Source organism: Salvia splendens, chromosome 7, assembly GCF_004379255.2.
Source record: "Salvia splendens isolate huo1 chromosome 7, SspV2, whole genome shotgun sequence".
NCBI lineage: Eukaryota > Viridiplantae > Streptophyta > Magnoliopsida > Lamiales > Lamiaceae > Salvia > Salvia splendens.
Window position 1 is genome coordinate 29,697,135 of NC_056038.1, and position 13,646 is coordinate 29,710,780.

Here is a 13,646-nt window from a genome sequence, read left to right on the forward strand (position 1 = left end):
GTGTGTATAATTCATATTTAATTTTAGTATATATTTTGCTGAAATTACTAATATAAGTACTTATTCTATTTTGGGCAACTATTAGTCATTTGGGTGGATTTGCCATTTTGCAACTAAGTCCTTTTCATTCTTTTCTATTTATTCGCACCAAATAGTAGAAAATACTTTTAAAGTCTTATGTTTCGCGTTATAGTTTTCGTAAACTTATTTTTGCTTTTTCTTTTGTTATTTACTAATTTGTGTGTTGGCTTTGATTCGTTTGATTGTGTTTTTTTTAGAAATCCCGAAAATTTACTCGTATGTAGATAACCTACAAGCTGTATTGAAGTATTTATCAACTTTTTATTTAGTTTTCATTTTTGATGAGAAATAACTAATCAATCCGCACCATGTTTGGTGCTCCATTACCATTACAGCATTGTAATGCAATCCGAATTGGGTGTATGTATTGCGCATCCATGTTTTAAGATTGAGTATCATAAGGTACTTTATGTCGTGATATATAACTAATTTCCATCGTAGTCATGGTCATTACATATGAAATAGTAGTAGTTTTTTATGATCACAACATATGAACGGTGTACTAGTTTTTATGTAGTGGATTTATTCAATTAATTTCATTTGACCAAATAAAATTATTCATTCAATTTGGTTAGGAATTATTGCGATTGCATTGGTAATAAATTTGAGGTTGCATCACATAACATCAAGATGTCACCATTTCCGAATTATAGAGAGTCAAAATTGGCTTCAAAGACAAACAAACTTTGCACCAATTTAATAGATGAACTATATGCTGGTGCTTCGATGCTAACAATTGTTTGCCAATAGCGTACACCAATAAACAACTCATTTTGATTAAGAAACACCATATTCAGAGTATATTATTTTCTTGTTTTTTTTGAAGAAAACCTGAGGTAGAGACCAATGCTAGTTTCACACTAGTTATAAATAGCCCAGAATACCCCAGATGCATGCTTGGTGTTTAATAACAGCTCATAAGTTGGTACAGAAATACTCGTTTCCTTTCTTAGTTGCATTAGGTGTTACTAGGATATACATTATCTAAAGTATTGACACGCACAAAAAGTCTTGCTTTCAGATTTACTAAAATAAAAGTGATTTGCATCTTTTTTAGTAGACATCGCAATTGAGTGACTCATAGCACATTAAAAATGAGTAAATTAGGTTTTCTTTTAACTTTACTTGCGTCGTTCTGCTCCCTCCCTTCACTATTTTAAACATTGATATCCTCTCTCTCCACAAATACATACTACAATCAAACAAATCTCTGCATCCATTTACAAAAAATGAAGCCATGTTTCTTCACAAATCTACCATCAGAAATCATTCCCAATATCCTCTCAAGGCTTTCTGTTCGGAGCATTGCAATTAGCAAGTGTGTTTGCAAAGCATGGCTTAATCTACTCGTCACTGATGATTTTATCGATTCACATCTTTCCAAATCCGCCCCTTCCCTAGCTGTATTGATGCCGATGCCGGATGCATATCGGTGCAAAGTTTTCGAATTGGAAGACGAACTCGATCTCTGCCATGGCTACGGTCCACTCATCTAGTTTGATTTCCCCGACGCAGCAACGATAGAGGGCTCTGCTAACGGTTTGCTCTTTCTACACAATCTCGACGCTGATTTCGATATTTTCTATGTATGCAATCCGGCCACTCGTGAATTCTGCGAGCTCCTCTCGCTTCCTCAAGGAATTGCTTATGGATTTGGAGCGAGCAAAATAACTGGCCAACATAAGGTGGTCTGTATTAGCCCCAAATTGGATTGCCATGTTTACACTCTCGGAACAGGTCCGTGGAGACGCGTTGAAGCTGTCACCACCTCGTTTGATTACAGCTTGATGATTTAGCGAATTTTTGATGGGAATAAATGCAAGTAATAAATGAAGATCACAACACTGAGAATTACGTGGTTCGATTTACTGAGGTAAATCTACGTCCACGGGAAGAAAAGAGGGCAAATTTGTATTGCTTGATCTAGCTTACAGATTACAATACTGACTTGCTATATGAGATTCAGGATCTAGAGAACTTAACCCTGGTCTATCTGATCTAAGTTCTATTTATACATTCGAACTAAGATCGTGGTTTGCAGCCCTGGTAGGGGGGTTGATAACTGCTTAATACCACTAAATAGATCGTGGGTGTAATGGAGGTCGTGGAGATCCTGCATGGGTCCACTATCTCCTTGTTCGGTCGAATACTGAGACCGAACTGCTGAACTTTGCCGATCAGCTTTTGCCGATCTGAGAGTTGAGCTCGATTGGTCGGCTTTTACCGAGCTATAGGCTGTGACCGAACTCTTTGGTTGTGCCGAACTGATACTACCGAGCTATAGGCTGTGACCGAACTCTTTGGTTGTGCCGAACTGATACTCTTTCTTGGGTTTTGGGCTGATGGGCCGTCACTGCTATTGGGCTCGCAATTATTGTTTAGTTGTTTAGTTCGTATCCCATCACCACCCCCCCCCGAAAAGCGAAGTGAATCACTTCGGCATTTTGGATAAGTGTAAGGGGGAGGCTGACGTCAGGGGACGTGCTCTGCACGTGTCTGCATTAAATGTGACAGCAAATCCGGCCAGAGAATCCAGAAAAAGTGGGATTTGAAACGGTGCGACGAATTTGAAAAATATTTCCTTTCTTCATCATTGGAACACTTTTGCGATTATTTCTTCTGCATTCTCTCTCTTTTTCGTAAAATTTTCTTCCGCTTCTTCAAGAATTTCTTCAGAGACTTTCGACCATCAAAGAGTAAGAATCATGTCTTCTTCTTCTGAAACTGTTTCTGAATCAGGTAGCGGTAGGAAGGGGGGTAAGGGATCTTCCGGGGAGAAGACGGTAGAATATTTTCACAGCATTTTGAGTAAGGATACTGTGATATCCTTACACAGAAAATATTTTCTTCCTGGGGGGTTAGTGGTGATTCCCGACGACACTCATAGGGCTAACTCGCCGCCGGAGGGTTATGCCACCGTTTACGAAGCCTGCTTAGAATGCGGGCTTCGTTTCCCTCTTCCCCCCGCCTTTGTAGAGCTTCTTGATTTTTTCCAACTTCCTTTAGGTCAGGTGACTCCAAATTCTTGGAGGCACTTATCGGCCTTTGCTGCCGAGCTGCGTAGACTAGAAAAGGATCTGTCTCTGAGGGCAATCCTTAATTTCTTTCAGTTTAAGAGAAAGGGATCCTGGTTTTACTTGATCCCTTTACAGCCCTTTAGAGCCTTCTGTAAAACCAAATGGCCGATGTGGAAAAATCGCTTCTTTTTTTACAATAGGACAGCGGCTCCGGACTTTTCCTGGAGAGGGCCGAAGTCCGTAATTCCTCATCCTCGGGTAGAACCGTTGGACGAGCTCGAGGGCGGGCTCAATAAGATTCCCATGATTAGGAAACAGTATTTGGAATCTGAGCTCGTCAAGGGTGACTTCGTGTTCGACTCCTCGTCTTCGGACGAAGAGACTGAGGGTGAGGATTTCTTTTTTATGCTTTACTGCTTTAGCGGCGAAAACTAACTTTGTTTTCTTGCTTTTTGGCAGTGAACATGCTAAGCAGGCTTGGTCGCAAATCCTCCGAATTAAAGGAGCCGGAGAAACAGAAAAACACCAGCTCGGCGTCTGATGCCGAGAAGAATCCGAAGAGGCAGAAGACCTCTTCGAGTCAGTCTTCGGATCCAAAAAAGCCGGGATCGACCTCGGCAAAGGGGAAGGCGAAGACTCAGAAACCCCCAAAAGCGCCAGAGAGAGACATTGTCCAGGGGGGTTATGGATCAGGAGTGGTTACGGCCACTTCGGAACATATCTCTGAGCCCTTTTCATGGCCAAAGGACTTTGTAGAGGTGAATTTTCTTCTTGATTTTCTGGCTTTGCTTCTTTCCTATATTTTTTTTTGTGGCCCCTCTGTTGACTTTTTCCTTTTTCCATTTTCAGAGGAACAATATGCTCTGCAAACTCGTCACAGTTGAACTCTCTAAAGCGTCCAGCGATTATGATGAGATGCAGAGGAATTTGAATGCTGCTCGTCACCAGGCCGAACAGGCTCGGGCAGACTTTGAGAGGGCAAGGGCCGCTATGATCTCGGCTCAGGCTGAAGCCCAACGTGCCAAAGACCAGCTCATCATCCAGAGAGAGCGGTCGAAACAGGGGGAGGCGGCTGCCGTGGTTGCTCAGGGGGAGGCTCTCCGTGTTTACACGGAGAAACTCTTTTTGAGCAATCAATTTTTGGCCCTTATCGGTGATCTGCTGAAATTGATGACCGATAATGCTGAGCAGGAACCCGAAGTCGTCTTGCCGCTGTATGGCCGAGAGATTGCAGCGCGTCTCCAGAGTCTGCCGCTCCTTGAGGAGCTTGCGTCTTCATCGGTCCTGCTTTCTGCTGAACGAGTCCGTAATTGCCGTGCTGACCGTGACGAGAACATGGAGGCCATCTTTGCCTCCTTGGGGCCTGTTTCACCCGCTTCAATTTTCAAAGAAGAGGGTGAGCAGGAAAATGAGGCCGGCAAGGAGACCGAGCAGAAGGATCAGCAGACCGGCGACGGGCACGCCGAGCAAGAGGTGCAGCAGATCGGCGATGGGGGCGCCGAGCAGGAGGGAGGGAGGAGGGAGGCCGAGGCTGAGACCGAGGTCGACAAGGAGAAAGAAGCTGAAACCCACAGGGAAGCCGGAGACGAAGCTGGCGGAGTATGATTTCGTCTCCCTTCTCTTAGTTTAGTTTCTTTCTTTCTATTTGTAAAATGGCCTTGAAGCCCTCCTTGTGTAAATTTTTTCTTGTGAACGAAAAAAATTCTTCTTTCTACACTCGTGTCTTCCTTATAGCTTTTCTTAATCTCTTTTACTCCTATTGTGGTTTACTGCCTGCTCGGTAAACTGAAATGCCGAACTGACATAGCTGCTTCGTATTCTTAACTCTAAGGAGCTGGAGGTACTTCACTGGAAGCGGCTATACTCTTTGGCTTTAAATGAAGCTGAGAAAAAAGCTATAGATGACCAGATGAAGTATGATGAACTCTTGGCTCGTTTAGTGGAGCTGGAGTCCAACAATAAGGACTTAGAGTCCATAAAGAAAGATCTGGAGGCCGAGCTGAATACTGTCATCGCTGAGAGGACTGCATATGAAGATTTCATCTGCGGGCGCGGGGGAATGACTATATCTGAAGTTCAGAATCAAGTTGATGAACTGTGGGAGGAGCTTCATGTACTCCGGAAGAACAATGTGCTGGAGAGCTCGGCTTGCCAACAAGTTGTGAAATCATTGCGGCGCTTGGCTTCTCTGTACGACATCATTCTTTCCCGGCGTCCCTCAATCGATAGATTCCTTAGCCGTTTCCCGCTAACAGATGCTCACACTCCAACTCAAACCTCTAATCCACTTACTCAAAATTCTACTCCAAATCAGCAACGGACTCGGGAGCAACCGGAAACGTCAAGACAAGAACGCCCTGAAGTTCGTAGAGGAGTTGTGAATATGAGTGAGCAAGATCAGCGAATGCTTCGTGAAGAGACTCTTCGCCGCCGAGGTGCTAGAACTTCCCGGACTCAGGGAAGAGGCGGTAGGTCGATCAGAGCATCTCGTCCACCTACTTATTCTTCAACTGCTCGGAATGCCCGAACTCAACATCATGAGGATTTTTCGGATAGGTGGCTCAACTTTAGCAATCGTAGACAGTAGAATAGTCCTTTGTAATGGTGTAACGCATTCTCGTAGGGCAGCGGAATTGTATGCCCAACAAGACTTAGTAAATGAAATTTTTTCATTTCGCTTCTATCACTGCGTATTTACAGTTCAGCGATTTTTTATTTCATTTATTGTACTCGTCCTCGGTCTTATGAAGTAAACTCTTCTTTGACCGGACTTAGTTAGTGTCCTTATTTGGCGAGTTTTATCGCTTGGATTGGACTTTCCCTAGTTAACCGGAGTGGTTTTCGGCTTATTGCAGTTCGTTTCAGACGAATTGCTTGTTTCTTAAGCTGAATTGTGGAATCTTGTATCTTCCTTAGAAGCTTGGACTCACAATTGTCTTTAATACATGCTCTAAAAAAAGGGGATCAGCCTTTAAGGAGCAATATACCTCAGTAACATTTATAAGAGACAAAACGCACATAGAGAGACAAATAAAAAGGACGAAAAAGATTTTAACCTTTTAAAAAACGAACAACAACCCTAGGACCGAACTAGACACAATAAAAATATGAAAGCACATAACCCTAGGACCGAACTAGACACAAGACTGACCGGACCTTGTCTCTTACAAATAGAACTTCTTGAGGTTGGAAATATGCCATGTTCGGGGTACTTGTTCTCCTGACATGTGGGTTAATTTATAAGACCCTTTTCCCAGGACTTCTGACACCCGATACGGACCTTCCCATGTGGGTTCAAGTTTGCCCAGCTTTTCTGCTCGGCTTACTTCATTGTTTCTCAATACGAGATCTCCCACTTGAAACTGCAGCTTTTTCACCCTTTGGTTATAATACCGGGTTACTTGCTCCTTGTACTTGGCTTCTTTTATGAAGGCCAATTCTCTTCTTTCTTCGGCAAGATCTAGTTCGGCTCTCAGTCCGTCATCATTCAGTTCTGTTGAGAAATTAAGGGTTCGGGGGCTGGGTATGCCGATCTCAACCGGAATTACGGCTTCAGTGCCGTACACTAGACTGTACGGAGTTTCACCGTTGGAGGTTTTTGGTGTAGTTCGGTAAGACCATAGGACTTGAGGAAGATTTTCTACCCATTGTCCTTTGGCTTGTTCTAACCGAGTTTTTAATCCTTTCACCAAAGTACGGTTTGTTACTTCCGTTTGTCCGTTTGCTTGTGGGTGAGAGACTGAAGTGAACCGCTGTTGAATATTCAACTCTTGGCACCAATTCTTGAATGTTTTGTCAGTAAACTGAGTCCCATTATCTGAAATGAGGATATGGGGTATGCCAAATCGGCAAACTATGTTCTTCCAGACAAAATCTAATGCCTTTGAGCTTGTTATCGTAGCTAATGGTTCAGCCTCCACCCACTTTGTGAAGTAATCCACGGCAACGATCAAGAATTTCATTTGCCGGGGAGCTTGTGGTAGTGGTCCTACTATGTCTATGCCCCATTGCATAAAAGGCCAAGGGCTTTGCATAGCACATAGATCAGTCTGCGGCGTCCTTGGGATATTTGCATGGATTTGGCATTTCGTACATTTCTTAACTAGCTGTACTGCTTCTTGTACCAAAGTTGGCCAATAATATCCCCATCTCAGAACTTTTTAGCTAATGCTCTAGCTCCGATGTGGCTACCGCAAGATCCTTCATGAACTTCTCTAAGGATGTAATCCGTCTCTTCTGGTCCTACACATCGCAATAACGGTTGAAGGTAGGACTTTCTATATAGGACTCCTTCATGAAGTTCATACCGACGTGCTCGGCATGTGATTTTCCTTGCTTCTCTCTTATCCTCGGGCAGTTGTCCTTGATCTAGATACTTTAATATTGGCGTCATCCAGTTTGGTGAACTGGTTACTGAGTGTACTTCAGCTTCATCAATGCTTCTGTGCGGTAATTCCTCCACCTTTGAGCTCGGATATGAGGCCAACTTACTTAAAGTATCTGCTCGGCTATTTCCCGCTCTGGGAATGTGGATTATCCGAAAATAAGAGAAATTTCGGCTAATACTTTGCGCTTTGTCCAAGTATTTTTTCATCCTTTCACCACGGGCTTCACTTGTACCCAGCATGTGATTCACTATGACTTGTGAATCACAATGAATTTTGAGAGATTTGACAAGTAGATGTTGCGCTAACTGAAGTCCGGCAAGAAGGGCTTCGTATTCGGCTTCGTTATTAGTGGTTGGGAATAAGAACCGAAGTGAATAAGTTACTTCGTGTCCGTCGGGAGCGATAAGTAGAATACCAGCTCCACTTCCTGTCTTATTCGAAGCTCCATCTACGAATCCAATCCAACAGTCCGGCGGCTCTACTTCGGGTTTCTGGGGCTGTGTTAGTTCATCATTGGTAGGATTTTTCTGTTCGGCAATAATAGGGATTGCCTGATCGAACTTTGCCTCTACAAGAAAATCTGCCAAGGCTTGTCCCTTGATGGCTTTCCGAGGTAGATATTCTATTGAATGTTCTCCCAACTCTATGGCCCACTTGGCAATTCTGCCTGATGCTTCGGGCTTAGTCAAAACTTGCCGAAGTGGAAGATCGGTTAAGACGCATACTTTGTGAGCATAGAAATATGGCCGCAGTCTCCTTGCTGCATTTACTAATGCCAGAGCAATTTTTTCCAGAGGTTGATACCTTGTTTCGGGACCTCTTAATGCTCGGCTTGTAAAGTAGATAGGACGCTGCTTTAGGCCTTCTTCTCGCACAAGCACCGCGCTAATGGTTTGATCTGATGCTGCTAAATATAAGAATATCACTTCGGCATCTGTTGGAGCAGAGAGAGTAGGAAGTTCGGTTAAATAACTTTTGAGTTCGTCAAAAGCCTTTTTCTGTTCGGCTCCCCACTCAAACCTTGGTGCCTTCTTCAAAACATTGAAGAACGGCATTTGCTTTTCGGCTGCTTGGGAAAGGAATCTATTCAGTGCGGCTAGACATCCAGTTAGCCTTTGCACATCATGTATGGACTTCGGCATTGCCATGTTCTGAACAACTTGAACCTTTAGGGGATTTGCCTTGAGTCCTTCCTTTGAAACCCAACAACCCAGAAATTTTCCCGAATCTACCAAAAAGGTACATTTTTGGGGATTGAGTTTGAGGTTGGCTTTTTTGAGCACGTCGAGAGTGGATTTGAGATTGTTTTCGTACTCCGAAGTGCTTCTGCTTTTAACAACTATGTCGTCAACATATACTTCAACCTCTTTTCCGATCAGGTGCCAAATAGCTTATCTACCATCCTTTGATATGTGGCTCCGGCATTCTTTAAACCAAATGGCATCTTTTTATAAGCAAAAATACCGAAGTCAGTAATGAAAGCCGTTTTTGAAGCATCATTCTCATCCATTAAAACTTGGTGGTATCCTTTATACAAATCAAGAAAACAGAAAATTTCGAAGCCTATCAGAGCTTCTACTTTTTTATCTATGTTGGGAAGGGGGTAGCAATCTTTAGGACAGTGCTTATTTAGATCCGTAAAATCTATGCACATCCGCCATCCTCCTTCTTTTTTCTTGATCATCACAGGATTGGCCACCCAAGAAGGATATTTTACTTCAAATAATACATCCGCTTTCAGTAATTGGCGGACTTCGTCATGGATGACTTGATTTCTTTCTGCCGCAAAGAGTCTTTGCTTCTGTTTTATAGGCCGGACTGAAGGATCAATATTTAACCGATGTGTAATTACCTCGGGAGACACTCCAGTCATGTCCAACGGAGACCACGCAAAGACATCTTTGTACTCTTTGAGGAGCTGGATGGTCTTTTCCCGGAGTAGAGGTGTTCCCGCGAAACCGATCTTGACCGTTCTGGATGGATCATCTTCGTATAACTGAACTTTCATCGAGTTCGGCTCCGGTGTGACTTCGTTCATTTCGCCTGCCTCTGACTCCGGCTGCTGTGATTGCTATGCTTGATGGTGCCGATCTGATTGTTCGGCACTTTTAAGCGCAATCTGCAAACATTCTTTTGCTCTCTTTTGATCACCTCGGATGACTGCTATCCCTCCTTTAGTGGGGATCTTGATTGTGAGGTGATAAGTAGAGCAAATGGCCCGAACTGTGTTGAGCCAGTCTCTTCCCAGTATAATGTTATACGGGGATCGAGCTTTTACCACAAAAAACTCGATCACCGTACTGGAGCTAGTAGGCGCTCTTCCTACCGTAATCGGAAGGCTGATAATACCTTCAGGGCGGGTGTCCTCCTGGGCGAAACTTTTCAGAGGAATTGGGGCCGGACTGAGCCGAGCTGGATCCACTTCCAGTTTATCAAAACATTCTTTAAAAAGAATGCTAACCGACGCTCCTGTATCCACAAACACTCTGTGGATCAGTTTGTTTGCCACTCCAGCTTGAATGACAATAGCGTCTTGATGAGGAGAAATGGCCGGGACGGGATCTGCATCTGAAAATATAATTACTTCCTCCTTCTTCAGCCTTTTATGTGTTGGCTCCTCTCGATTGAAGCCTCTGCGCTCTGATTTTAGAGACGATTTAGTCTTCCCGGCTGGGAAAGCGTCAATAGTCTGGATCACTCCATCATATTGCGGCTCGTCATCGTCTTCGGGATCCTGTTGCCTTTTAGGATCCTGAGGAGCGCAGTTCGCACTTCTCTGTTTCTTATTCTTTTTCGGCGGCTTGCTTTGGTATTTTTTTAACGTCCCTGCTTTCACAAGAACATCAATATCTGCTGCCAAATTTCGGCACTCCTCGGTATCGTGACCGTGGTCTTGATGGAAGGAGCAATATTTATCCTGACTTCGGCGCGTGGCCGATTTCGTCATCGGCTTTGGTTTTTCGAACATATCAGAATGCAGTTCGAAAATTTCCGCTCTCGACTTGTTCAATGGTACGAACTGAGCGGGTGGTTTCTCAGGATTGAGACGTGGTCCCAATCTGTCTTGTACCGGTGCCCTTTGAATTCTTTCAAAAGGAGTTCGGCGAGGATGTCCCTGATCGCTATGATCGGGCTTCCTCTTGTCTCCTCTGGAAGAGCTGTCTAAAGACCGTTTTCGACGGTCTGCCTCATCAGCACGAGAAAACTGGTCCGCAATGTCCCACATCTCTTGAGCTGTTTGCGGACTGCATTCAACGAGCTTTCTGTAGAGAGCTCCTGGCAGAATTCCATTTTGGAATGCCGAAATGACAAGTAGATCATTAAGATCATCTACTTGTAGGCATTCCTTGTGGAATCTTGTCATGAAGTCGCTAATCTTTTCATCGCGACCTTGACGTATAGAAAGCAGCCGAGCCGAAGTGATTCGGGTTTCAGCTTTCTGGAAGAACCTCCTATGAAAAGCATCCATTAGATCTCTGTAAGATCTAATGCTGCCTTGAGGGAGGCTATCAAACCACCTTCTTGCGTTCCCGATGAGCAGCTCGGGAAACAGCTTACACATATGAACCTCATTGAGACCTTGGTTCGCCATATTATACTGATAGCGTCCCAGGAAATCATGAGGATCCACTAACCCGTCATAAGTCACTGACGGAGTTCGGTAATTCTGTGGCAACGGAGTTCTGGTGATATCATCCGAAAATGGAGTCTTCAGCGCTCCATACATAGCGAATCCGACATCTCTACGGTATGGTGGAGATGGAGTTCTCCTGTGATTTCGGTAACAAGGAGGAGAAGGAACATATCGGTGGTGAGGATTCTTTCTCCTGGAAGATACGACACTACTGCGGTAGTGACTTTCATGTCTGGAGGGGGAGGGAGAATCCGCCGTTTTCTTCTCCGGTTTCTGGCTCTTTTGCAGGAATGTTAAGAACTCATCCTGCTTCTCAGCCAAGAACAACTTGACAGCCTCATTCAACTCGAGCTGCTGGGGAGGCTCGATGCGATGACTTTTTGAGTGGTTTGTTCTTTCACCGTGAGAACTGGAGGCAGATTTCTCCCGAGGCTGTTTTCCAGACCTACGGGCTGGACTAGCTTCCTCACGTTCATCACGGACGGAAGTATGGGTATTATGTGATCTGGTACGCATTTTTTGGTGGAAGAGGATCAAAAACTCGCTTTTATCACAGTTTTGGTTCTCTGTTTCCCACAGACGGCGCCAGTGATGATTTAGCGAATTTTTGATGGGAATAAATGCAAGTAATAAATGAAGATCACAACACTGAGAATTACGTGGTTCGATTTACTGAGGTAAATCTACGTCCACGGGAAGAAAATAGGGCAAATTTGTATTGCTTGATCTAGCTTACAGATTACAATACTGACTTGCTATATGAGATTCAGGATCTAGAGAACTTAACCCTGGTCTATCTGATCTAAGTTCTATTTATACATTCGAACTAAGATCGTGGTTTGCAGCCCTGGTAGGGGGGTTGATAACTGCTTAATACCACTAAATAGATCGTGGGTGTAATGGAGGTCGTGGAGATCCTGCATGGGTCCACTATCTCCTTGTTCGGTCGAATACTGAGACCGAACTGCTGAACTTTGCCGATCAGCTTTTGCCGATCTGAGAGTTGAGCTCGATTGGTCGGCTTTTACCGAGCTATAGGCTGTGACCGAACTCTTTGGTTGTGCCGAACTGATACTACCGAGCTATAGGCTGTGACCGAACTCTTTGGTTGTGCCGAACTGATACTCTTTCTTGGGTTTTGGGCTGATGGGCCGTCACTGCTATTGGGCTCGCAATTATTGTTTAGTTGTTTAGTTCGTATCCCATCACAGCTATAGTATCTTTGGTACATACGTTAATGGAAATCTCCATTGGATAGTATCCTCGGATTCTAATGACACGGAATGGATTTGTTGCTTTGATGTTGAGAATGAATGCTTTAGCACCTTTCCTGCACCTCCGCCTCTTCGAGACTGCAGATTGGATAGTCGCAGGCGCTTGTTTGCTTTTAGGGATTGCGTGTGCTTTTGCGATGAATCATGTTACAATGAGATTGCTATATGGTTGATGAAGGAAACTTGGTGCATGGATCGTGTCATCCGCGTGACGCCTTATTATGGCATGTATGTTCAGCCTATTGAAGTAATCGGAAATGGTGACATCTTGATGTTATGTGATGCCAAGATCTTCATGTACTATTCCAACAAGACTCAGACGGCCCGAGAAATTGGTGCTTTCTTTGATGCGAAAAACTGTACCACCTACGCGATGCTTCTCAACCCGACCTTGGTTTCTCTTAAGAGTTTGGGTATGAAGAATGTAATCTCATTTTGATGGTTAATCTCAATTTGTATTATAGTTTTCTGGATTGTGTGTTGCATACATTTGTTAATGAAAATCAGGAATGTGTTTAATTATTAGACAGATTGGCATCACATGGAAATAGTCATGAATTGGTATATATCATAATCTAAATTGTCTCTTTAATGAAAAGACTTATTTGCCCTTTTGACGGGAAATTGTGAAGCTATTTTGTTTGCCCTTTTGGTCATTTTGAGAAGTGACAAAAAAGGCAGCTCCTATGGAGCAATAGTGGTGACTTTTCAGAGAAGATTAAACACTTATATATATATATATATATATGGGTGTGTTAAGGTCCTTCGCAGCTTTTCAGTCCAAGCTTCTTTTTAATCACAGCCATTGGATCCTTGAATTGGATGGTTGTGATGATCTGCATTATTACACTATAATGGTGCATTATTAGTCGGTGTGCATTATTCAACTGAAAATCTGCATTATTACACTATAATGGTGCATTATTAATCTGTGTGCATTATTCAACTAAAAATCTGCATTATTAAATGACACGTGGCATCAATCTAACAGTCGGATGACAAAATCGTGGGGCTGAGATTAAAAAGAACAATAGAACAAAAGATACAAAAAGGAAATGAATACATCCCTATATATATATATGTATATATACATATAAATACATCATTAATATATATAAATACATGAATCTGCAATTTTGAGAACTATTGTTGTGGACTGATTTTGTGATTATTTGATTGCAGCATAAGAACAGATGAGAGAGAAAGAAGGTGAGAAGAAGAAAAATGAGAGGAAGGAGAAAGAGAGCCAGCG

General features: G+C 43.3%; 1 protein-coding gene across 1 annotated transcript; it reads left to right on the forward strand.

Annotated features, from left to right (window-relative positions):
* Positions 1–1,310: 1,310 nt before the first annotated feature.
* LOC121810698 (jacalin-related lectin 38-like) lies at positions 1,311–12,913 on the forward strand. Its single transcript, XM_042211447.1, has 3 exons — positions 1,311–1,484; positions 1,578–1,860; positions 12,328–12,913. The coding sequence occupies exons 1-3, from the start codon at positions 1,311–1,313 to the stop codon at positions 12,831–12,833; spliced, it is 963 nt and encodes a 320-aa protein (XP_042067381.1). The 3' UTR covers positions 12,834–12,913.
* The last annotated feature ends 733 nt before the right edge of the window (positions 12,914–13,646 follow it).

Bases quoted from the DNA above. Each gene is read 5' to 3' on its own strand.
- LOC121810698 (XM_042211447.1), top strand. From the start codon at position 1,311: ATGAAGCCATGTTTCTTCACAAATCTACCATCAGAAATCATTCCCAAT. The intron at 1,485-1,577 runs GTATTGATGCCG...CCACTCATCTAG, and splicing joins AATCCGCCCCTTCCCTAGCT to TTTGATTTCCCCGACGCAGC. The intron at 1,861-12,327 runs ACAGCTTGATGA...TCGTATCCCATC, and splicing joins TGTCACCACCTCGTTTGATT to ACAGCTATAGTATCTTTGGT.